The 25885-nt window shown below is 47.1% G+C and overlaps 1 protein-coding gene across 5 annotated transcripts in view; it reads left to right on the top strand.

Moving 5' to 3' along the window:
• Window positions 1-25885, top strand: part of PRDM2 (PR/SET domain 2) — a 148205-nt gene that overhangs the window by 96802 nt on the left and 25518 nt on the right. For 3 of the 5 annotated variants that reach the window (XM_024749820.1, XM_024749817.1, XM_024749819.1), the window contains 2 exons: window positions 378-521; window positions 5725-7637. The exons of 1 other annotated variant lie outside the window; for it this stretch is intronic. In XM_024749820.1, the coding sequence (XP_024605588.1) occupies window positions 378-521; window positions 5725-5750 (170 nt within the window). In that variant the 3' untranslated portion in view covers window positions 5751-7637. Of the gene's footprint in view, window positions 1-377; window positions 522-803; window positions 874-5724; window positions 7638-25885 lie in introns of those variants that run through there. One more of the 5 variants, XR_003003758.1, reaches the window with a different exon arrangement.

Below are 25885 nucleotides of genomic sequence, written 5' to 3'. Positions count from 1 at the left end.
CCCCCCCCCACCCAGATGCTTTTGCGGGGAGCATAGTGCCCGGGGAGGCAGGCGGGGAAACGGTGAAGCTGCCCTCTGCACAGCAGTGTCCATTCCTGGCTCGCCTGCCCATCCAGTGGGGGTCCTGAGGGCGGGCCTGCCCGGTGCAGTGTCTCAGAACCCCGCTTGTGGAGGATTCTGCCGGCCCATCGCCTCTGAGTGGAGGGAAGGGGGTGGGTGGAGCATGGTGGCGCTCACTCCGGTTGTTAAAGCTCGAGTCCTGTTGTCTTCAAGGTGCCTGGAGAGGCGGTGCCAGCACGAGGCCTCCCAGGTGCTGTCTGGGTACCCACCGGGCTGGGCTCCTGGTGATGCTGTGTGTTATTCCTCTCCCCACACAGCTACAGTCTCCGCCTGGCATCTCGATGTCCTCCGCCAGCTGCCCCGTACATCACCAGGCAGTGTAGGAATGTCAAGGCCACAGCTGCAGCCCAGTTCCAGGGATCCCTCTTCAAAGAGTAGATGCTTCGCCTGCTCCTTGACAGGTATGCGGAGGGTGGAGCAGCCTCCGGTGGCTCTGGGGGCCGAGGGGCAGGGCTTGGATTTGGGGGTGGGCTGGGCAGGAGAGAAGGGGGTGTGCTAGGTGGGGCAGGGGGCCTTCCTGCAGGGAGGGTATATAGTGGCTGAGAGTGTAGACCCTGGACCATCTGGTTCAAATCCTACCTCTGCCTCTTACGGGCTGGGGGACCTCAGCAAGTTACTCTGTCTCTCTGAGTCTCAGTTTTCCCATCTATAAAATGGGGATGACAGTAGTATCTACTTCATAGGACTGTGAGAATTACAAGTGTCAGATGTATGAAAGCACTTAGAACAGTGCTTGGCACGGATGAGCACCAGGTAAGCCTAAGTATTAGCGATCGTTATTGTAATAATAATGATGATAATAATACTCAGCACTTAATTGAGACCTTCAGCGGCTTTAAGACCAGAAAAGTTATGGAGTCCCTATTCCCACAGTGTATTTGAAAGTGGAAGTAATACTAATTCATAAAGTATAAAAACTTAGATTTATGTTGAACTAGAAGTCTCCTTCCAGATTTTCTGATGGTGAAACCTGAATTCATTCATGGATGCTGGACTTTTCCTCTTGGGGGGCCGGGCTTTGCCAGTGACCTTGAGCAGGCTTGGGTTTCCCTGCTGGTGACGTGGCATGTCTTTTTTCGTTGTGCCCCCGAGACCAGCATCTCAAGCATGACTGGGGCACCGGTTAAAAATACAGACCCCAGGATCCCACTCCAATTCACTAAACGAGCATGCTGGTGAGCAGGGCCTGAGCATCTGCATTAGCAGGTGGCCCCGTGGCTCTGGGACACACTCAGATTCGGGGATGGATGCCTGCTTAACACAGCCAAGGTCACTTGGAATGAGACCGCAGCTGTTTAAGGCAAGATGGGCTGAATTCCGAAGCTCTGGGGCCTTTTGTGCTGTGCCTTTCTCCCTCACACCTCTCCTCTCCTTGATGGCTCGCTCACTCCTCTCTCCCACAGCAGGTGGAGTTTCTGGGATTGGCCTTATTTCTCTGGGGGTTCACTCAGGAAGGGAGTGGAAATAAAACCCACTTTCCCTAGAGAGTTTGTGCTGCGCGGCTGGCACTGAGCCCACCTCCTGGGCACCAGCTCCTGAGAGGGGAGGTAAGCCCAAGTCCGGAGTGCAGTGGAGCAACGTTGCCATGGATGCTGCAGTACTCAGGACTGGACGGCCCAGGAGACAATCCCCCCTCCCACTTTACAGCTGGAAGAGTTGGGCCCCGGAGAGGAGGCTTGGCTAGAGTCTTCTGGAGAGTGGCAGGCAGAGCCAGGATGTGCAGTTCCCCACTCTGGGTCCCGTGCGTGTCCTGGGATCATCCTTTTGGCAGCCGCATGGACTTTCATGATGATGGGCTGGCAGGGTGTGGCTTCCAGCTCAGAGCAGGTGTTCTTTGCAGCCTGAGGGAGAGGCGGGTGCAGCTGGACTGATTCTTGCCCAGACCGGGGTGTTTCTGTCGGCCACTGCAGTCTCAGCCGTAAGCATGCCTTGCAGATTCAGGCCCTCCCCTGGGGCCCGTGTTCAACCCTAGATGAATTCTTTTCCCTTAGTTTCAAATGTGCACAGCTTCCCAAGCTGGGTGCTCAGATGAATAGAGGCCCAATTTCATTTGTGTCTGCAGCTCACAGCTTCTGTTCACTCACCAACAGTGAATGTTCAGAACTCAACAGTTTACTTTCAAAGTGACTGAAAATTGCTCCTTAAAATCTTATTTAACTTTTTCCCTAATTTTTAAATTTGTATGTATGATAAGTATGTGCTACGTATTCTTTCAAAAAATGACTTTTTTTTTTTTTTTAAACACCTTATACTATTTGTCTTAGTCTGCTTGGGCTGCCATAGTAAAATACCACAGACTGGGGGGTTTAAGCAACAGACATTTACTTCTTATGGTTCTGGAGGCTGGAAGGCCAAGATTGGGGTGCCAGCATTGTGGGGTTCTGGTGAGAGCTCTCTGGCTTGCAGATGCTGCCTTCTAGCTGTGTCCTCACATGGCAAAGGGAGGAGGCTCTGGTGTCTTTTCTTATAAGGGCACTAATCCCATCATGAGGGCCCCACCCACATGACCTCATTTAAGCCCAATCACTTCCCAAAGGCCCCATCTCCAAACACTATCATTTTGGGGGTTAGAGTACAATTGTGGTGGGGAACAGAATTCAGTCCACAGCACTGTTTAACACAGTTCCAAAATGATGTTTTGAGATGCCACAGCAAAGGATTTTAGCACCAGAAGGGATGTGTAGGCAGATACCCTCACTTTACAGAGAAGGAAACTGAGACACAGAGGGGCAAGTGACAGCCCTGGGATCAGCTTTTTGATGCCCAGATGGATGATGGATTTTAAGTGGTCTGTGCCCACTGTACATGCTCTGGGGTTGGTTCTGAGGAAAGGATGACATCCTCAAAGCACCCAGGACTGCCATTCATCCTGCTGCCCTTGCCGGGGTAGAGGCTCTGTGGCCAGCTTACTGGACAGTCTGACCCAAGCGGGGGACCAACACAGAGGAGCTTGGCTTTTCTCCAGTACCTGCCTTCCACTGCCTCCCTTTTCTGCGCTCTCATGACGTCTCGGGCAAAGCCCAGAGCTCTCTGCTCACTTTTAGGTATAACAAAGTGCCACGTTGCCTAGTCCAGCCTGAAACTCCCATTGCACATCCGATTTTGCCTCTGTCTCTTTCCCATCCTAAGGGGCCAGCTGGACTTCTGCCCTAGGGTCTAGGAGGAGAGGTCCAGGGGAGGTCCAGGCACCTCTCACTGGTCTGGCTGCTGCCATGATCCTCCTCTTGGCTGTCACTGTTCCTTTGGCTAAGACTGGCTGGCCTTGGGGCAGACTTCCCGGTGCTGGCCCTCCCACAGGGTCACAGGAGGGATGTGTGTGGAGGGTCTCTGAGATAGGAGAGCGCCCCTCTGGCTCAGCCTCTGCCGACCTCCCCTCAGCTCCAGTCCCAGTGGTCCAGCCACAGCGTCTGCTGCTGGGGTCTCCTTCCTGGAGGGCTGCCTCTCGGGTGGGGGGCTGGCAAGATGGCTTCTTTTTTGGATCTCACCCCATGACCCACAGGGGACTCACATATACTAGCCACACCAAACCAGGGGAATGCAGAGCGCTCCATGCTGGCCCGTCTCTATGTCCTTCTCCTGCTGCTGCTTCTGCTTCGATGGGCGGGGCACATGCAGGCCTCCACTGGGCATGAGGCTCCCTCTCTCAAAGGCGCCCTGCTCCGCTGCAAGCAGCTCTTTCCAGCCCCATCAAGAGGTCTTGGGGGGTTGGCACTGGCATAGTGTAGTGGTTAAGAGCACACTTTCTAGAGTTGAATCCCGGCTCCAGTAATCCTGACAGGTACTTCACTTCTCTGTGTTTCAATTCGTCCGTCTGTAAAGTGGGTTAATAATAATAATATCATACTATACCATTTTATATAAAGGACTTGAGCATCTGTGGATTTTGGTATCCATGGGGGTCCTGAAACCAGTCCCCCTGTGGATAGGGAGGGATGACTGTGCCTCTCTCACGGGAATATTGTCAAGATTGCGTAGGCTGGTACAGTAAGTCCCCTACATGTGGACCTTCAAGTTCCGAACTTTCAAAGATGGGAACGTGCGTTCGCGTGTCCAATCACGTAAGTTAGTTCACGTGTCTGGCGTACGTTGTCGCGTGCATGCATCCTCTACAAGTGGCTGTGCTTTTGTGAGCTTTACTGTACAGACTGTATAGCGTACAGCAGTACCCCATTACAGTACAGTACCATACAGCCGATTGTGTTAGTTGGGTACCCAGGCTAACTGTGTTGGACTTAGGAGCAACTCGGACTTACGAACTCGCTCTTGGAACGGAACTCGTTTGTATGTAGGGGACTTACTGTACATGAGAAGCACGTAGGAAAGTGCCTGGTATGTAGTATTGAATAACTCTTCCGTAGATCAGCTCTGCTATTATTATTAGTCTCACTGAATTATTATATGAGTAGTAGTTGTAGTAATAATAATAGTAGATAGTAGTAGTGGAATAGTAATAGTAATGATGCCCAGGTCCACTGGGTGAGAGAACTGAGCCCCTGAACTTGGCCCAGCGCAATTCCAGGCTCATATTCAACCCAGTGCAGCAAATGTCAATAAACAGTCACTCATGTGCCTGGCTGTGTGCCAGCTACTGTGACTGGGGTTTCCTTGTTGGAAGCACGTGAGCTAAGCCGCTCCCTCGGAACAGAGAGCACACACAGGCTCTGGAGGGGGCTTGACCTGGGTTCAAGTCCCACCTCTACTGCTGGTCATCAGCCTGACCTTGTAAAAGTTACTTCTCCTCTCTGGGCCTCTGTCTCTTCCATTTGAAATGGGGATCTGTGTCACCTGCCACAAGGGTCATTTTGAGTATTAGCATGAAATGAAGTGACGGTGTAATTACTTTGGAAAACTGACGGGCAGTATCTACTGAAGCTGCACCTATGCGTTCCCCAGGGCCCAACAGTTACACTGCTAGGGTTACGCTCAGCAGAAATGCACACACATGTGCACCACATGTTCATATATATGCACACCCTACTGCCTAGAGTTTCCTTCCACTCGGCATAAACACGCACACGTGGGCACTGCATGCGTCTTCTAGACATACATAAGAATATTCTAGCGGCATTATTCACGATGGCCCCAAACTAGAAACTACCCAATTGTGCACGGGCAGGGGACTAGGCAGATGAAAGTGGCCTGACCCTGCACCAGAATCCTGTAACAGAGAAAGGGAGAGAACTACAACCACGTGTTCAAAATGGGTGCATCTCACAAACACGTTTTGCAGAAGAAGCCAAACACAAAAGGATATGTATTGATTGATTCCATTTATTTAAGTCAAAAAATGGGTAAAATCAATCTATGGTGATAGAGGTTGGCAGAGTGGTTATCCTGGCAGGGGGGCGCGGTGAGGGTTGGTGGATATCCTAGAAGGGGGCCTGGGTGGGGCTGACAGTTGGTCGAATTGTTTCTCCGTCTGGGTGTTGGTTACACGGGTGTGTTCACTAACAGTTCGTCAAGCCGTACTCTTCCATACGTGTGGTATACTTCCAAAAATAGTTTAACTAGAAAAATTAAGTAGAGGGATCATGGTTGAAGAGCCCGGAGTAGGCCCTGAATATGTAGCCGTCATTATTATTTTTCTTTTCTTTTTCTCCTCAGCACCTGAAGTGACCTGGAATCAGTGAAGCCAAAGGGACTGGCCTTCTGGCCTCCAGGGAGTACCGACCTATTCCAGATCCATGAGCCTGCGAGAGAGAGAGAGAGTGCGTGTGTGTGTGTGCGCGCGCGCGCGTGTGCGTGCGCCTGTGGTCTTCAGGTGAGGGTCCCGAACCCCAGGGAGGCAGGAAGGCAGCTGATTGCACGCCGTGGATGACACCTGGGTGCAGCCCCCGGCCCATGTTCTGCAGCTCAGCCTTCCTGTTGGGTTGGGGCCCCTCCTACTATGCAATTTTCCAAGAGCTCCTTGATCCTGCTTTTTGCTTCTCCAGTTGTCTTTTGCCACGGCGGGGACTTGGGTCTGGCCCAGGGGTCAGCTCCAGCCCCGTCCGGGGAAGGCCTTCAGGAAGAGGCCAAGTTCCCCTTCCAGGCAGCCCCGCCCCTGCCTTCCCTCGCCCCCAGTGTCTCTGGGAATCCGTGGTGTGTAGACACTTCGGAGCCTTGGTGATCATCCCCCTTGGCCCTTGCACTTGGAAGACTTCCTTCTTTGCCTGAGCAATCTGAGCCGCTGGCTCTCGAGTCGTTTCCAGATTTGTCTTTCTCATCAGTCAGGCCCTGTGCGTCCAGGAGAAAGTCCTCATCTCCGTTTATAGATCGGCTCCTCCCGTGGGAGAGGCAGGGGACAGGATGCTGTGAGGGCAGTGTGGGGAGCTCTCCCGTGTGTGCTTCTTTGCCTCCCTTGGTGGGACCATCAACACCCTTAGGGTCTGAGCTTCTCAAATTGGCTGAAAAGGGAAACAAACAAGCAGAAATTGGGAAATGAAAAGTAAGCTGGAGGATTAAAAAGCCTAGGGGGGAGAAAAAGAGATTTCCGGAGGCCATCTATCGCCTGCCAGGGAACGATGGAGCTGGCTCCATCTCTGATGGAACAGTCCATGTCTCGGAGAAACGGGTGAGCTGAGCTAGGAGTTTGGACCCAGTTCAGTGAGGGTCTTGGGTTTTGTGCCTTTGGGGCAGACTCTCAGACAAGGATGTCTGAGACCACTTTGGCGCTGTCTTCTCAGCCCCAGTTCGGATGGTGATATGTCAAACCCAAAGCGGAAGGAGGGAACTCCCCAGAGTACTCACGAGTGGTCATGCAAAAAAAAAAAAAAGGGACTTTTTTCAGGGCTACTATGGTTGATCTTGCAACTCTGTAAATATGTACGTAGACACTTTTAAAAAGCATGTATTTATGTCCCTGACTGTAAATGCCCCATTTTTAAAGTTTTATAACTTGTGTTATTTAATGAATCGGTCGACTGGCTGCAGTGTGCGATTTGATAACCGTCCAGGAGGAAGGTCTCACGAGAGCCTCACATGGGCAGAAAAACGCTGATCGTTGCCCTACGTCACAGTTTTTCTATTTCCCACCCAGCTACAAACCGTGGTTTGTTTTAAATTCTCACAAACTGGAATCCTTTGGCCCATCCTAAAATTAACCCTCCACAAGCATGAAAATCTGTGGCTGTTCCTTAACCTAACAAGACGATTTTTGCCCCCTCAATGTTGACACTCGTGAACCGTACCCCAACCTCTCAGTTCTTGAGGGTGTTCTTCCTTTCAGCAGCGAGGGAGGTCCACGAACCCCAAGCTTGGAAAGTCACCTTCAGCCAGTGGCGAGTTCTGGAAAACGTTGTGAGGCCTGGGGAACACTCACGTTCTGCACGTGTGAACATGCTGGTCAGCCTCCAGCACTCAGACTGTCAGGAAAACTGTCACGAATGTTCTAATCAGGTAAATGGGGGGGGGGGGGGGTGTTTTTTTTTTAAAAAAAGCTGTGTTTGCTGGTCAGTGAAGGTCTCCGAGCGTGGGTCTGATTGCAGAAGAGGACATGTAAAGAAAATTAACAATAAAAGTGTGAAGCGCGATTGCGAGGAACAGGCGTGGGAGTGATCGTTTTGGTTCCTGTGCTTCGTGTCTTGTGTTTTGGTGACTTCTGTGTCTGCGGGCTGGGGGTCCTTGGCGGCTCCATTCCAGCGATGAGGGAAACCTAAGGTTCCCAGGAAGGCCCCTGTGGAAATACCCCACCCGGTGAGCAAGCTCACTTACCCTTCCTTCACATCCCCTCCCTCACCCGCCAGCCCGTGAGTTAAGCCATTGGGCTGAGACTAGAAAGGCCTCCTGTGAAGTGTACAGAGCATTGGTTTTTAGTATATTCACAGAGTTTTGCAACCATCACCGCAGTAGTCAATTTTAGAACATTTTCAATCACCCCCAAAAGAAACTCCAAACCCATTAGCAGTCACTTCTCATTTCTGCCCAAGCCCTTAGCCCTTGGCAACCACAAATCTGCTTTCTCTCCCTGCAGATTGACCTATTCTGGATATTTCATATAAACAGAATCATACAAAATGTGGTCTTTTGTGACTAGCTTCCCTCACTTTGCATAATGTTTTCAAGGTTCATCCAGGTTGTGGCATGTACCGGGACTTCATTCCGTTTTACGACCAAATATCCCGTTGTATTGCATATGTCACATTTTATCCATTCTTCAGTTGATGGATTTTTGGGTTTTTTCCACTTTTTGGATATTAAAAAGAATGCTGCCATGAACATTCCTATAAAAGTTTTTGTGTGGATATAAGTTGTTTTTTTTTTTTTAGTATATTGCTGGGAGGGAATTGGTGGGTCACGTGGTAAATCTATATTTAACATTTTGAGGAACTGCCAAAATTTTCCAAAGTGGCTGCACTATTTTACATTCCCACCAGCAGTATCGGAGGATTCCAATTTCTCCACATTCTCCCCAGCACTTGTCATTGTCTATTTAATTTTTGCCCTCTTCGTGGATGTGAGTACAAATGATTTCTTTTGAAGAGCTAAGCGTCCTTCTGATCACACATCCTAGCAGAGTTAGATAAAGGCCCTTGAGAGGATGGGGTGAGGACAGGTGAATTATGATGGAAGGTGAGAGAGAAAAATTTTCTTGGGTTTGGGGTGGGTAGACGGTAGGAGGTCCCCAAGTGGTCTTTGCCCATATCCAAATATTTCAGAGGGACAGGAGGAAGAGCACAAAGTTTTGCCTTTTCACTTAAACACTTTCTCTAAAAACGTGATAAGATGTCATATTAGAATTCTCTAGAGAAACAGGCGATATATAGATATAGATATATTAATTAATTATAGGAATTGGCTCACAAGATTAGGGAGGCTGAGAAGTCCCATGATCTGCCATCTGCAAGCAGGAGACCCAGGAAAGCTGGTGGTGTAATTTATTCTGAGTCCAAAAACCTGAGAACCAGGGGAAGCTGATGGTGTGAATCCCAGTCCAAGGGCAGGGGATGAGATACCTCAGTTCAAGCAGTGTCAGGACAAAAGGGTGAATTCCTCCTTCCTCTGCTTTTTGTCCTGTTCAGGCCCTCAATGGATTGCGTAAACCCACTTACACTGCGGAGGGTGACCTACTTAATGTTAATCTCACCCGGAAACACCCTCACAGGCACCCAGAAACAGTGTTTAATCCAGGCTTGCCATGGTGTGCTCAAGTTGACACAAAGTAACCCTCACACAGGACTTTCCACTCTCTGGAGGAAACTTACCTAGAAAGCAAACATTGTGGAACCTCCCAGTGAGGTGAAATCCAAACATCAGGCTCTTCCACCTTGGCTGACCCCTGGTCTGGGCCTGCAGAGATGAATTTCCCACAGGCCTGGCTATGGAGGGAGTGGTAGTGGGGGAGGGGCAGGAAAGTAGAGAAGAAAGGAGGCTGTTTCGGGAAATGAAAGGGGCTGGTACAGAGCTCAGCCTTGGGTGATTTGACGGCATAGAGGTGGGATCCCTCACCAACCTGGGGCATTAGGGAGGGCTTCCTGGAGGAGGAGGCCTGTTGCAGACCCTGACAGCTGTCCTCACCTGATCTCCACATTGGGCTTTAGAAAGATTCATGAAGGTGTCTTAGTTATTGCAAGTAGCCTGGAATTAAAATAACAGTGTCCATTAATGGACTACTTTTCAGCTCCATCAGATACCCTCACACACATAATTCCATCTCATTCTTCTAATAAGCCTTGAGGTAGACTGGGCAGGTCTACTGTCTCTTCTACCAGGTGGAGCTCTGAGAGCAGGCAACTTACCCAGGTCACATCTGTTCAGTGTCAGCTGGGACCTGAGCCAGCCTCCGAATCCAAGCGCAGGGCTGTCACCCACAGGCACCGTTTACTGAGCACTGCCACATGCCACACATGCCCCGCACTATCCCTCTCCTGTCACAGCAGCCCAACCACATGGTACCTCGATAGCCAGTTCGCAGATGAAGAAATGGAAGCTCAGACACGTTAAGCTATTTGTCCAGGGTCACACAGCTGGCAGATGGGGGTCAGGAACTGGACGCAGGCCTTTCGGGCTCAATGTTCACTATTTCCCAGTCTCCCACCCCAGCCCTTCAGTGCTCCTTCCACCCCTGCCCTATTGTTCTCCCAGCACTTCGAGCCACCTGCAGGTGGAAAGTCACTAGAGAGGTCAGTCCCCAGGCCTGAGAACACAGCAATGAGCTGTTGGACTTTTGCTCCACCCTCAATGTGTGGCCATAGGAAGTATGGGTTTAGAAGCACAGGCTCAGAGGTCCCCGGGCCTGGGTTAAATCTCAGCTCTGTTCTGTACCGGCCACGTGGCCTTGGGCTGGTCACTGAACTCAGCTTGGTTCCTCGTTTGTTGTACGCAGGTACGATCGCTGTACTCGCCTTCCTGTGTTCTAATGGGTATAAGTCAGCTACCACTGTGTCTCCTTAAGGTAAATTAACATACTCACCTCCGGGATCACCTGGCTGATGGTTAAACAAGAGCCTCTGCCTCCACCCTCACATCCGCTGAATCAGAATCCCCGGAGGAGGGAGGTGGTCTGGACCTCCTGCATTGGCAACAAGTTCTGCATGTCCCACCAGGTTTAATGCCACAGATGCTGAGAACGATGGTCACGGCAGGGACTGGAAATAAGCATCCCCAGCCTCAGCCGGACCCCCGAGTCAGGCGGCGGCCCTGGGGTCTCGAGTTCGCATTAAGCAGCATCTCTGGTGATTTCTTTGAGCATCAGGCTGCGCCTGGCCCTTGGTCACTGCTGAGAGAGGGGAGGCCCGCTCCAGAAATGGACTCCTTCCAGGAGCTCCGTAGATCCTGTTGGAACTGGCAGGCCACCTGTGTCCGGTGAGAAACGAGCAGAGAGGTGCTGGGGGCGGGGATCAGGAAACGGAAGCCCGCGGCCGCCTGCGGCAGCCGCCCGAGGAATGAGAACTGTTTCGAATACCCAGGGAGGGTTAGACCGAGCCCCGCGGGGACGGCGGTGGAGACTCTGGCGGGGGCTGGAGTCAGCCCGCCGTGGAGCGAGCAGGCCTGGAAGCGGGTCGGCCCAGGAACCGGGCTGCGGTGTCACTGTCCACCAAACCCGAGATCTGCACGCGCCGGAGAGGTGGGAGGCGGCGAGGTGGGAGCCGGCGAGGGGGATCCCGAGCGCCCCCGAGGCTGCGATGCTGACAGCCGCCAGCAGAGGGAGCCGTTCTCGCGCCGCGGCTCCAAGGCCCCGAGGGAGCCAGGTGCTCCTCTTTACCGCTGATGGTCAAAAGGAGCCCCGAGGCCACAGAGCCGCTCGGTCGAGGGTATGGAAGGCAGGTTCTTGGGCTCCCTGCTCCAACAGGGAAGCTTGGCACCCTCTTTGGTGTGAGGTGAAGGCAGAGAAGCAGTGGTCTGGGTGGGATGTCCAGCTCCGTCTCACCCGTTGGGTCCTGGGGGGCGGAGGTCCATTAGGCCGGGGTCTAGGAGCTTCAGAATGCCCCAGCAGCTTTGCCTCCCCACGGCACAGCTGAGATGCTGACCCCCCAGCTCCCAGTGACCGGTGCCCCAGCAGGCGCCCTGGCCCCTGTCTGCCCCGATTTACCCCCCGCTGGTGGGGGTGGGGCAGGACGCGCCCAGCCAGGTGGGAAATGGACCCTGCAGCCTGTACCAGATGGATGGAGCGCAAAGTAAGTGTGTCTCTTCTCTTCCTGATCTGCCCTCTACTCCAGCTGCTGGTCAGATAATGGGCAGGTTTGCTGTAGGGTGAAGCAGGGGACGGTCACTCCCGGTCATGTGCCTCCTGGGGTCCTTGCAGGGTCTGGGGGAAGGGTGCTGGTGGGCACTGAGTCAGCACTTGCACAAATCTAAGAATGACTGTCTCCTTAAATTTCGTACCCTAAACGCCTTACCTGTCTCCTCCTAGCCCTGTCCAGGCAGCCTGTGATCCTGTGTGTACGTCTCTGAATCCCATCATGTCACTCTAAAAGACCTCCAAGGATTTTTTTGTGCACCAACTCCTTTTTCTGGTTCAGAAGCCCCTCTGGCCCCAGGCTCCCCCTGCAGACCACTCTCTCCCTCCCTGCCCTCTCTATTCTAGCCATAGCAATTGTCTTTCTGCTCTCTTCTGCCACAGGGTCTTTGCATGTACAAATCCTTCTGCCTGCAATGATTTTCCCTCCAATAGCCACATGGCTGTCAGCCTAAATGTTGTCTCCTTAGCTTCCTTTCCCGACTACTCAGTCACCTGGTTTTGTTGACTGTTTTCTACGACCTATGATGCCCTAGTTTCTCAGCTTCCCTAGAATGTCAGCCGCACGGGAACAGAGGAACATTATCTGTCCATCTTCTTGTTGGCCACGATGTCCAACACCCAGACGGGGCTTTAGGATTCACTGTGCGATCCGTTGAGAGGTATCCCTGGGGTAAGGTGTCCTCATCGAGAGGAGCCCTTCATGAGCTGGGAGTCTGATGCAGGTGTGTGAAAATGCTGGTTTGCAGCCTCCAAGCTGGGTGGAACATTCTGCCCGATTCTCGACCATGGCCTGCTTCTGTGGCCAGAGGGGGAAATGAGGGGGTGTTTTCTTTTAAATGTCACTGCTTCAGAAGTAGGGCTGCCAGATAAGATCCAGCGTGCCCGGTTAAGTTTGCATTTCAGATAAATAAGGAGTGACTTTTTAAAGTATAACTGTGTCCCAAATATAGTAGGGGGCATACTTATACTAAAAAAAAATTTGTTGTTGATTTGAAATGAAAATGTAGAACTGAGCGTCCTCTATTTACATTTGCTAAAACTGGTAAGCCTATTCATCGGGCTAAGGCCCTCCGCGATGCCCTTCTCTTCTGGGACATCTTGCCGGGGGTTCCAGCTGGTCACTGCACACTCGTCAGCCAGCCGTGGCCCTCAGCCCAGCCCCCGCTCTTAATTACAGCTCAAGCCTTGGATGCGAAGGTCACCAAATGTCAAGTGGGGCCCTGAGGACTGTAGAGTGTTTAAGTGGCTCTTGACGCCTGCCTACATCGTGGGGTTGTGGCTCTGACCTTTGCTTGATGTGTAAGGTTTTTTTTGTTTTTGTTTTTTAAAGCCACCTTACCTTTCTTGCCAGCGGATGCAAAAGATTCCTTGACAAGAGGGGCAAGCGAGTGGAGCAGTTTGGGCATCGGCTGGCAGGATGTTGCCAAATGCCATCATTCTTGGGCAAGGAAGGAAGGAAGGGCTCCTACAGCTGTGGGCCCCCCTGCCCCTCCGCAGACAAGGCTGGGTGAGCCCTTCCAAACCAGCTGTTGCGTGGTCCCCATCAGCTCCATCTTACCGGAGTGCTGCTCTCAGGTGCTGCTGGCAGGGTTAAGGTGCAGAGAGAGGGAAGGCAGGGGCGTGGAGCTCACAAATGCTCATGCTGGGGCCCAGGAAAGGGCAGCCTGTACTGTGGGCCATCCATGCCTCTGGGACTTCTTAGGCCTGGGTTGTGCCCAGCTGCTAGTGAATGCTCGATCTGTGTGTGCTACCTCGGCACTGAGGCGTGGCGCCAATGCTTGTGTGTTTCCTTAAACAGCGAATTTTTATTTTTATTTTATTTTTTTGGCCGCACCAAGCAGCACACAGGATCTTAGTTCCCCAACAAGGGATCAAACCCATGCCCCCTACAGTGGAGGTGCAGAGCCTTAACCATTGGGCTGCCAAGGAAGTCCTGAATTTTTCATTTTTTAACTAGAAAATGTACATTATAATAACTTGAGAAAAATACAGAAAGTCCCAAGAAATCCTCAGTCACCAATGGACTTTTTTAGTACCTAATCCTTCAGATTTTTATGTAAACAAATGTTAGCTAACCGGCTGTGCCACCAACCTGCTGTGTGACCTTGAAACCTTATTGAACCTCTCTGTGTCTCAGTTTCCTCTGTACAGTAGACATGGTTGTAGCCCATGGAAGAGACAGTTGAGTCTAGAGTAGGCGTGGGCCTCAGGGCATATGCAGGATCTGAGGCTTTGCTCTATTAACCTCATCAAACAGCCCCTCCCAGCTCTCCCCAAGGGTGCATCGCTTGTTCCTTGCCAGGTTTACTGCAACCTGTTTCTAAGTCCTGGAGTCCAGACAGCTTTTACTTGTGCGCTCTCCCACAATGGATGCATCAGTCAGGGCTGTTTATGCTGTGGTAACAAACAAACCCTTAGTGGCTGATAAGTGCTTATTTCTTGTTGCCATTGCGTGTCGATTGTGGATTGGCTAGCGACTGCTTCCAAATTTGCTAACTCCTGGATCAGTAACGAGGCAGACAGAGCAGCTGTTATCTTTTATTATTTTTTTAAACTTACCGTAAAACAAAACACAGATGCAAAAACAACAACAAAAAATCACACAAAACATATGTATAGCTTGGTGAATTATATCAATGCCCTCCTAACTACCATCCAGGACAGGAATGGAACTTTGCCAGTCACCCAGTCCCAATCCCAGCTGCCCTCTCTCCCTCCAAAAGTACCTGCTGACTTTCATAATGATGACTTCCTTGTATTTTGGAGTTAAACTTTTAGTTAAACTTTTAACTTCATTTTGAGGTTAATGGTAGATTCATGTGTAGTTGTAGGAAAATAATACAAAGATCCCGGGTATCCCTTGTCCAGTTTCCCCCAATGGTAATCATGGTATAATAGTTACACAGCCCGGAGATTGACGCTGATACCGTCAAGATACAGAGCATTTCCATCACCACGGAGAGCCGTCTCGTGGCCCTTTTCTGTCCACTGCAACCTCCCCCCCTCCCCGTGCCTCCTCTTTAACTCCTGACCACCACTAATCTGTTCTCCATCTCTATCTTTGTCATTTCAAGAATGTTCTATAAATGGAGTCATACAGTATGTACCCACTTGGGATTGGCTTTTTTCACTCAGCCTAATTCTCTGGAGATTCATCCAGGTTGTTGGGTGTTTCAATACTTTGCTCCTTTCTATTGCTGAGTAGGGTTCCATGGTATGGATATATGTCACTGTTTGTTGAACCATTCATACACTGCAAGGCATCTGGGTTGTTTCTAGTTTTGGATTATGAATAATGCTGTTAGAAACTCTTGTGTACAGATATTTGTGTGAATGTGATTTTCATTTCTCTGGGATAAATTCTTGGGAGTGTGACTGTAGAGTTGTAGGCTTACTTTTGTTTTGAAGAAATTGGCAAACTGTTTTCCAAAGTGGCTGGACTCTTACATTTTCCAGTGTATGAGTGATCCACTTTCCCTGCATCCTTGACAGTATTTGGTGTTGTCACTATTTATTTTAGCCATTGTGATGTTAATTTGTATTTCCCTGGTCGCTTTTGATGCAGATCTTTTCATGTGCTTATTTACCATCTGTATATCCTCTTTGGTGAAATGTCTGCTCCTGTCTTTTGCCCAGGTTCTAATTGGATTGTTTGGTTTTTGCTGTTGAGTTTTGAGGGTTCTTTATATACTCTAGACTGTAGTTCTAGAATTTGAATTCAATTCTATAATTTGAATTTGCAAATATTTTCTTCTAGTCTGAAGCTTGTCTTTTTGTCCCTTTATTTATTTATTTAATTTATTTATTTTTGGTTGCATTGGATCTTCGTTGCTACGTGTGGGCTTTTCTCTAGTTGTGGAGAGCAGGGGCTACTCTTGGTTGCAGTGTGCAGGCTTCTCACTGTGGTGGCTTCTCTTGTTGTGGAGCATGGGCTCTAGGCGCGCGGACTTCAGTAGTTGTGGCTCATGGGCTCTAGGGCACAGCCTCAGTAGTTGTGGCACACAAGTTTAGTTGCTCCGCGACATGTGGGATCTTCCTGGACCAGGGCTCGAACCCGTGTCCCCTGCATTGGCAGGCGGATTCTTAACCACTGCACCACCAGGGAAGCCCCTTTTTGTCCCTTTAACAGGGGTTTTCACAAAGTAAAAGTTTCTAATTTTGATGAAGTCCAATTTACCAATTTATCCTTTTATGAGTCATGTCTTTGGTGTCAAATCTAACAGCTCTTTGCCCTAGCTCCCCAAGAATTTCTCCTATGTTTTCTTTTTCTTAATTTTTATTTTTTCTTCCAGTTTTATTGAGATAAATTAAAATACAACACTGTATAAGTTTAAGGTATACAGCATAATGATTTGACTTACATACATTATGAAGGGATCACCACAATAAGTTTAGCAAACATCTGTCATCTCATATAGATGCAAAATTAAAGAGAGAGGAAAAAATCTTTCTTGTGATGAGAACTCTTTGGATCTACCCTCTTAACAACTTTCATACATAACATACAGCCGTGTTCATTATCTTAATCATGTTGTACATGACATCCCTACGACTTATTTATGTAATAACTGAAACTCTGCACCTTTGGACCACCTTCACCCAAGTCCTCCTCTCCTCACCCCCTGCCGCTGGTAACCACCAATCTGATCTCTTTTTCTATGAGTTTGTTTGTTTGTTTTCGAAGTATAGTTGACCTACACCTCTATGTTATTTTCTGGCACACAACATGGTGGTTCAATATTTCCGTACGTTACAAATTGATCACCACACTAAGCCTCGTTACCGTCTGTCACCAGACAAAGAGGTTACATTATTATTGACTCTATTAAAACATTATTATATTTTCTTTACTAAAAGTTTCATAGTTTCATGTTTTACACTTAAGCTGGTGATCCATTTTGAATTAATTTTTATATAATGTGTGAGACTTAGGTCAAGGGTCTTCCCCTCCCCCTCCTTTGAATAGCCACTTACCTCAGCACCTTTGTTAAGGCTATGATTTCCTCCATTGAATGACGTTTGCATCTTACCGAGAATCAGTTGGGCATATTTGTGAGAGTGAGCCTATTCCTGGATTCTCCATCCTGTTCCATCGATCTATGTGTTATCTTTTTCCTGCCTTCCTGTGGCAAAGTTACAGTTTTGATTAACGGTAACGATACAATAAGTCCTGAAATCAGGTAGACTAATTCCTCCAGCTTTATTTTTGTTCCCTCAAATTGTTTATCTGTTATAGTTTCTTTGCCATTTCATATAATTTTTGAATTTTAGAATAATGTTGTCTATATCTACCAGAAAATCTTGCTGGAACTTTAATAGGAATTGTGTTAAACCTGTATATCAATCTGGGGAGGGTTGACATTTTTACTATGTCGAATCTTCCAACCATGAACGTATGTCTCTCCATTTATTTAGATATTCTTTGAATGCTTGCATCTGTGTTTGTAGTTTTCAGCATTAAAGCGGTGTACATGAATTGTTAGATTTTACCTAAATGTTTGTTTGGAACGATTGTATATGGTATTGTATATTTTAACTTGAATGTTCATGTGTTCCTTGCAAGTATAAGAAATATAATTGATTTGTGTGTAGATCTTGTATCTTGTGATCGATAAACTCACTATTAGTTCTAAGAGTTTTTGGTAGATTCCTTGGGATTTCCTATATAGACAGTCATGTCATCTGCGGATACAGACCATTTTATTTCTTCTTTTCTTATCTGTATACTTTTTATTCCTTGTGTAATGTTGGTATTCATTCTTCTTTAAATACTTGGTATAATTCTCAAGTGAAACCATCTGGACCTGGAGATTTCTTTTTTCAGGAGTTTTTGCATTATGAATTCAATTTCCTTAATAGTTACAGAGTTATTCAAATTATCTATTTCATATTGGGTGATTTGTTGTCATTTGTGTTTTTAGATGAAATGATTTCCTAAAGTTGTCAAGTTTATGGTTTACAGTTGTTCCTGGTCCCTTGTTATCGTTTTGATCCCCCATCTCTTTCCTGATATTGTTTCTATTTTTTCTTTGTCTGTCCTGCTGGAAGTTTATCAGTCTTTTCAAAGAACCAGCTCTTCATTGCATCGGTTTTCTCTTTTCAGTTTCATGGATTTCTGGTCTGTGGTATCTCCTTCCCTCTTCTTTTGCTCTTGGCTTATTTTGCTTTTCTTTTTCTGGTTTCTTCAGCTGGGACCTTAGATTACTGATTTGAGACTTTTCCTCTTTTCTAATGTATGCATTTAGTGCTATACATTTCCCTCTCAGTGATAGCTGTGCCCCAGAAATTTTGCTGTGCTGTATTTTCATTTTCATTCAGTTCAATGTATTTTTGATTTCTCTTGAGACTTCCTCCTTGACCCATGAGTTATTTAGAAATATGTTGCTTAGTTTCCAGGTCCTTGGAATTCTCCTGTTATCTCCTGTTACTGATTTCTAGTTTGAATCCGTTTGGTCAGAGAATACACTCTATATGATTTCAGTTCTTTTACGTGTGTGGAAGTTTATTTTTTTCCCAGTTTTATTGACATACAACATTATATTAGTCTTAGGTGTACACCATGATGATTATATGTGTGTTATATTTATTTATTTCTTTATTTCTGGCTGTGCTGCACAGCTTGCAGGATCTTAGTTCCTCCATCAGAGATTGAACCCAGGCCCCAGCAGTGAAAGCGCTGAGTCCTAACCACTGGACCACCAGGGAATTCCCTATGTATATGATTTTTTATATACACACACACATATATGTATGTGTGTGTGTGTGTGTGTGTATATATATATGGCAAATATATATATTGCAAAATGATTACCACAGTCAGTTTAGTTAACATTATCACCACATATAATGATAAAAAATTTTTTCTTGTGATGAGAATTTTTAAGATTTACTTTCTCAGCAGCTTTCAAATATGATACAATATTATCAGCTGTAGTCACCGTGCTGTACATTACATCCTCAGAACTTATTTATCTTATAACTGGAGGTTTGTACCTTTTGACCATCTTCACCTATTTTGCTCACCCATTACCCCCCACCTCTGGCACCATCAATCTGTTCCCTGTATCTATGAGTTTGGCTTTTTCAGATTCTACCTATAAGTGACATCATACAGTATTTGTCTGTCTTTGTCTGACTTGTTTCACTTAGCATAATGTCTTCAGGGTCCATCCATGTTGTCACAAATGACAGAGTTTCCTTCTTTTTTATGGCTAAATATATTGCATTTGTGTATCTAATACATTTAATTGTGTATGTATACCACATTTTCTTTATTCATCCTCCAGTGGCTACCTAGGTTGTTTCCATGTTTTGGCTAATGTGAATAATGCTGCAATGAACTTGGGGGTGCAGATATCTTTTCAAGATAGTAACTTTATTTCCTTTGGATATATGCCCAGAAGTGGAATTGCTGGATCATATGGTAGTTCTGGTTTTAATTTATAGAGGAACCTCCATACTATTTTCCATAGCATCTGGACCAATTTATATTCCCAATAATGCACAAGGGTTCCCGTTTCTCCACATCTTTGCCAGCATTTGTTGTCTCTTGTCTTTTTGGTAATAGTCATTCTAACAGGCATGAGGTGATATCTCCTTGTGGTTTCAATATTCATTTCCCTGATGATTAGTGATTTGAGCACCTTTTCATGTACCTGATGCTTGATCATGTATCATGTTGCTTGATGCTATTCTGATTTTTGTATCTTTTTTGTTTACAGAAGTTTATCAGATCTTTATCCCTAATATTCAGAAACTTCACAGTGCTAATAGGCCTGGCTCCCTTTTTTCTCTATTATACTTGCTGGGTACTCTGTTGGGAGCTTGAAACTTTCCTATTATTTTTTAAATTATAAAAATATTTCTTGGGATTGGTTCAAGACGGCGGAGTAGAAGGACGTGCTCTCACTCCCTCTTGTGAGAACACCAGAATCACAACTAACTGCTGAACAATCATCGACAGGAAGACACTGGAACTCACCAAAAAAGATACCCCACATCCAAAGACAAAGGAGAAGCTGCAATGAGATGGTAGGAGGCATGCAATCACAATAAGATCACATCCCATAACTGCTGGGTGGGTGACTCAAACTGGAGAACACTTATACCACAGAAGTCCACCCACTGGAGTGAAGGTTCTGAGCCCCATGCCAGGCTTCCCAACCTGGGGGTCCAGCAACAGGAGGAGGAATTCCTAGAGAATCAGACTTTGAAGCCTAGTGGGATTTGATTGCAGGACTTTGACAGGACTGGGGGAAACAAAGATTCCTCTCTTGGAGGCCACACACAAAGTAGTGTGTGCATCGGGACCCAGGGGAAGGAGCAGTGACCACATAGGAGACTGAACCAGACCTACCTGCTAGTGTTGGAGCCTCTCCTACAGAGGCAAGGGGTGGCTGTGTCTCACCGTGAGGACAAGGACACTGGCAGCAGAAGTTCTGGGAACTACTCCTTGGCGTGAGCCCTCCCAGAGTCCACCATTAGCCCCACCAAAGAGCCCAGGTAGGCTCCGGTGTTGGGTCGCCTCAGACCAGACAACCAACAGGGAGGGAACCCAGCCCCACCCATCAGCAAACAAGTGAATTAAAGTTTTACTGAGCTCTGCCCACCAGAGCAACAGTCAGCTCTACCCACCACCAGTCCCTCCCATCAGGAAACTTGCACAAGCTTCTTATATAGCCTCATAGCCTCATCCACCAGAGGGCAGACAGCAGAAGCAAGAAGAACTACAATCCTGCAGCCTGTGGAACAAAAACCACATTCACAGAAAGACAGACAAGATGAAAAGGCAGAGGGCTTTGTACCAGATGAAGGAACAAGATAAAACCCCAGAAAAACAATAAAATGCAGTGGAGATAGGCAACATTCCAGAAAAAGAATTCAGAATAATGATAGTGAAGATGATCCAAGACCCCAGAAAAAGAATGGAGGCAAAGATCGAGAAGATGCAAGAAATGTTTAACAAAGATGTAGAAGAATTAAAGAACAAACAAACAGAGATGAACAATACAATAACTGAAATGAAAACTACACTAGAAGGAATCAATAGCAGAATAACTGAGGCAGAAGAATGGATAAGTGACCTGGAAGACAGAATGGTGGAATTCACTGCCATGGAACAGAATAAAGAAAAAAGAATGAAAAGAAATGAAGACAGCCTAAGATACCTCTGGGACAATGTTAAACACAACAACATTCGCATTATAGGGGTCCCAGAAGGAGAAGAGAGAGAGAAAGGACCTGAGAAAATTTTTGAAGAGATTATAGTTGAAAACTTCCCTAACATGGGAAAAGAAATAGCCACCAAAGTCCAGGAAGCACAGAGAGTCCCATACAGGATAAATCCAAGGAGAAACATGCTGAGAGACATAGTAATCAAATTGGCAAAAATTAAAGACAAAGAAAAATTATTGAAAGCAGCAAGGGAAAAACGACAAATAACATACAAGGGAATTCCCATAAGGTTAACAGCTGATTTCTCAGCAGAAACTCTACAAGCCAGAAGGGAGTGGCATGATATACTTAAAGTGATGAAAGGGAAGAACCTACAACCAAGATACTGTACCCAGTAAGGATCTCATTCAGATTCAAGGGAGAAACCAAAAGCTTTACAGAGAAGCAAAAACTACGAGAATTCAGCACCACCAAACCAGCTCTACAACAAATGCTAAAGGAAGTTCTTTCTCCAGGATAGATCACATCTTGGGTCACAAATCAAGCCTCAGTAAATTTAAGAAAATTGAAATCATATCAAGGACCTTTTCTGACCACAATGCTATGAGATTAGAAATCAATTACAGGGAAAAAAACATAAAAAACACAAACAAATGGAGGCTAAACAATATGTTACTAAATAACCAAGAGATCACTGAAGAAAGTAAAGAGGAAATCAAAAAATACCTAGAGACAAAAGACAGTGAAAACATGACCATCCAAAACGTATGGAATGCAGCAAAAGCAGTTCTAAGAGGGAAGTTTATAGCTATACAAGCCTACCTCAAGAAACAAGAAAAATATCAAGTAAACAATGTAACCTTACACCTAAAGGAACTATAGAAAGAAGAACAAACAAAACCCAAAGTTAGCAGAAGGAAAGAAATCATAAAGATCAGAGCAGAAATAAATGAAATAGAAACAAAGAAAACAATAGCAAAGATCAATAAAACTAAAACCTGGTTCTTTGAGAAGATAAACAAAGTTGATAAACCATTAGCCAGACTCATCAAGAAAGAGAGGGAGAGGACTCAAATCAATAAAATTAGAAATGAAGAGGGAGAAGTTGCAACAGACACTGCAGAAATACAAAGCATCCTAAGAGGCTACTGCAAGCAACTCTATGCCAATAAAATGGACAATCTGGAAGAAATGGACAAATTCTTAGAGAGGTATAATCTTCCAAGACTGAACCAGGAAGATATAGAAAATATGAACAGACCAATCACAAGTAATGAAATTGAAACTGTGTTTAAAAATCTTCCAACAAACAGAAGTCCAGGACCAGATAGCTTCACAGGCGAATTCTATCAAACATTTAGAGAAGAGCTAACATCCATCCTCCCAAATTCTTCCAAAAATTTGCAGAGGAAGTAACACTCCCAAACTCCTTCTATGAGATCACCATCACCCTGATACCAAAATCACAAAAAAAGAAAATTACAGACCAATATCACTGATGAATATAGATGCAAAAATCCTTAACAAAATACTAGCAAACAGAATCCAACAGCACATTAAAAGGATCATACACCATGCCCAAGTGGGATTTATCCCAGGGATGCAAGGATTCATCCCAGGGATGCAAGGATTCTTTAATATATGCAAATCAATCAATGTGATACACTATATTAACAAGTTGAAGAATAAAAACCATATGATCATCTCAAAGGATGCAGAAAATCTTTTGACAGAATTCAACACCCATTTGATAAAAACTCTCTAGAAAGTGGGCATAGAGGGAACCTACCTCAACATTTTAAAGGCCATATATGACAAACCCACAGCAAACATCATTCTCAATGGTGAAAAACTGAAAGCATTTCCTCTAAGATCAGAAACAAGACAAGGATGTCCACTCTCACTACTGTTATTCAACATAGTTTTGGAGTCCTAGCCATGGCAATTGATCTGGGGGCTCTGGCTCACTCAGGCCGGGAGGAGGGAGGGGCACGGAGTGCGGGGTGAACCTGCGGCGGCAGAGGCCGGTGCAACATTGCACCAGCCTGAGATGTGCCGTGCATTCTCCCGGGGAAGTTGTCCCTGGATCACGGGACCCTGGCAGTGGCGGGCTGCACAGGCTCCCCGGAAGGGGGTTGTGGAGAGTGACCTGTGCTCGCACACCGGCTTCTTGATGGCGGCAGCAGCAACCTTAGCGTCTCATGCCTGTCTCTGGGGTCTGTGCTTTTAGCCGCGGCTCGTGCCCGTCTCTGGAGCTCCTTTAAGCAGCGCTCTTAATCCCCTCTCCTCGCGCACCTGGAAACAGAGAAGAAAACGTCTCTTGTCTCTTCGGCAGCTCCAGAACTTTTCCCAGACTCCCTCCTGGCCAACCGTGGCTCACTAACCCCCTGCAGGCTGTGTTCATGCCGCCAACCCCAGTCCTCTCCCTGCGCTCCGACCGAAGCCCAAGCCTCAGCTCCTAGACCCCGCTCGTCCCGGCGGGTGAGCAGACAAGGCTCTTGGGGTGGTGAGTGCTGGTCGGCCTTGATCCTCTGTGCGGGTATCTCTCTGCTTTGCCCTCCGCACCCCTGTGCTCTCTTCCGCGGCTTCGAAGGTCCCCCACTCCGCCACCCGCAGTCTCCACCCACGAAGGGGCTTCCCAGTGTGTGGAAACCTTTCCACCTTCACAGCTCCCTCCCACTGGTGCAGGTCCCATCCCTATTCTTTTGTCGCTGTTTTTTTCTTTTTTTCTTTTGCCCGACCCATGTACATGGGGAGTTTCTTGCCTTTTGGGAGGTCTGAGGTCTTCTGCCAGCGTTCAGTAGGTGTTCTGTAGGAGTTGTTCCACGTGTAGATGTATTTCTGGTGTATCTGTGGGGAGGAAGGTGATCTCTGTGTCTTACTCTTCCGCCATCTTCCCCTCATCCTTTGCAAGCTCTTTTTGGGTGAGGGTGGTGGTGTGATGAATTGGGAGATTGGGATTGACATATATTCACTAATATGTATAAAATAGATAACTAATAAGAACTTGCTGTATAAAATAATTAATTAAAAAAATATTTGTTTTCTCTTTCAAGAACTTCTGTTTTGATGTTTAGCACCTGCATTGAACGTCTAGTTTTCTTTTTATAAAAATTTTGATCTTGATTCTTTTGTTTTATATTTTGTGAGACTTTATTAGTACTGCTGCTCTTCTATTTTTTTTTTTGGCTGTGTTGGGTCTTAATTGCGGCACATGGGATCTTTCGACGTGGCGCGTGGGCTTCTCTCTAGTTGTGGCCTGAGGGTTTTCTCTTCTCTAGTTGTGACTCTCAGGCTCCAGGGCACATGGGCTGTGTAGTTTGTGGCACTTGGGCTTTCTCCATCGAACCGTACGAGCTCAGTAATTGTGGCATGGGGGCTTGGTTGCCCTGCAGAACGTGGGATCTTAGTTTCCCGACCAGGGATCGAACCTGCATCCCCTGCATTGGAAGGCAGATTCTTAACCACTGAACCACCAGGGAAGTACATTCTATTTTTTTTTTCTTTAGTCATTTAAAATTCTTAAGAGCTGTACATTTTTTCTTTTTTTTGCAGTACGCGGGCCTCTCACTGTTGTGGCCTCTCCCGTTGTGGAGCACAGGCTCCGGATGCGCAGGCTCAGCGGCCATGGCTCACGGGCCCAGCCACTCCGTGGCATGTGGGATCTTCCCGGACCGGGGCACAAACCCGTATCCCCTGCATCGGCAGGCGGGATCTCAACCACTGCGCCACCAGGGAAGCCGTATACACTTTTTCTATTCCTTTGCCTAAGTACCCCATCATTTCATGGGTGCAAAATTATTTCTAATTTACCTTTTTTTTGCAGTCATGCAAAATGCACTGTTTCTGCAGAACTGCTATCTGGAGTTTATTTAGACATTATGTAGTTCTTTCATATTAAGCATTGTTCTAAATAGTTGTACAAGTGTTTTCTTACTTAATCCTTCACTCAGAAGGTAGCTATTGTGAAATGACCTAAAGTCATTTGTCTGAGTCTCACAGCTGGCAAGGGGCAGGGCTGGGATTAGAACCCAGGCCTTTCGCTCCACAGCCCACTATGGTTGGGGACTAGATGCTTCCCTCAGGCATCAGCTGGTTCTGAGCTGTCTTGGGTGATGCTTTATAGCTGGCTGGAAGCTCTGTGTGCGTGGGGGACGCCTGTCTACTTGTTGGGCTTTCACATGGGTTTTGGAGGGGGTTCAGCCAGGACTCTTCAGTGTTTTTGTCTATAGGTTTTTCCTTTGTGATGATTAGTTTCCTAAGCAGAATCCCAGGAAGAGGATGTGTCAGGGTGATCAAAGACTGGCTCCAGCATTGAGAGCTGAATAGAGAAATGTAGTGTTCAGATTTTCTCTTAATCTCCCTATTTTCATTACAGCCCTTGTTCTTGCCTTTATCTGTGATTGGCACTCAGGAAACCAGGGACTTTCTGGTTCAGCTGCTCCCTGGAATGTACTTGCCACTTTCTGCCACATAACAGGAAGGAATTGCGATCTAAGTCAACAGACTTTCAACCCACCTTCCTGTTTTCCAGCCCTACCTTCAGAGACGCCTTGTACCTCCAGTACCTGAGGCTTTCTGGATTTCCGTGGCATGGACTGTAGCCTTCCACTCCTGCCTGCTACCTGTACTGCAGGCACTCCACTTTCAGCTTGCCCTGCCTTAAGACAGTTAGTTATCACTGGACATCACTCTTCCTGCTTCTAAAGTATCTTGACATTTTCATCTTCTATCATGTCCCTCCTCTGCCCCTGTGGATTTCTACATTAAAAATAAATTACTTTAGGGCTTCCCTGGTGGCGCAGTGGTTGAGAATCTGCCTGCCAGTGCAGGGGACACGGGTTTGAGCCCTGGTCTGGGAAGATCCCACATGCCGTGGAGCAGCTAGCCCCGTGAGCCACGATTACTGAGCCTGCGCGTCTGGAGCCTGTG

This window comes from Neophocaena asiaeorientalis, unplaced genomic scaffold, assembly GCF_003031525.2.
Source record: "Neophocaena asiaeorientalis asiaeorientalis breed wild unplaced genomic scaffold, Neophocaena_asiaeorientalis_V1.1 scaffold275, whole genome shotgun sequence".
In the NCBI taxonomy this organism is placed as follows: Eukaryota; Metazoa; Chordata; class Mammalia; order Artiodactyla; family Phocoenidae; genus Neophocaena; species Neophocaena asiaeorientalis.
This window is presented reverse-complemented; position numbering and strand designations above follow the sequence as displayed.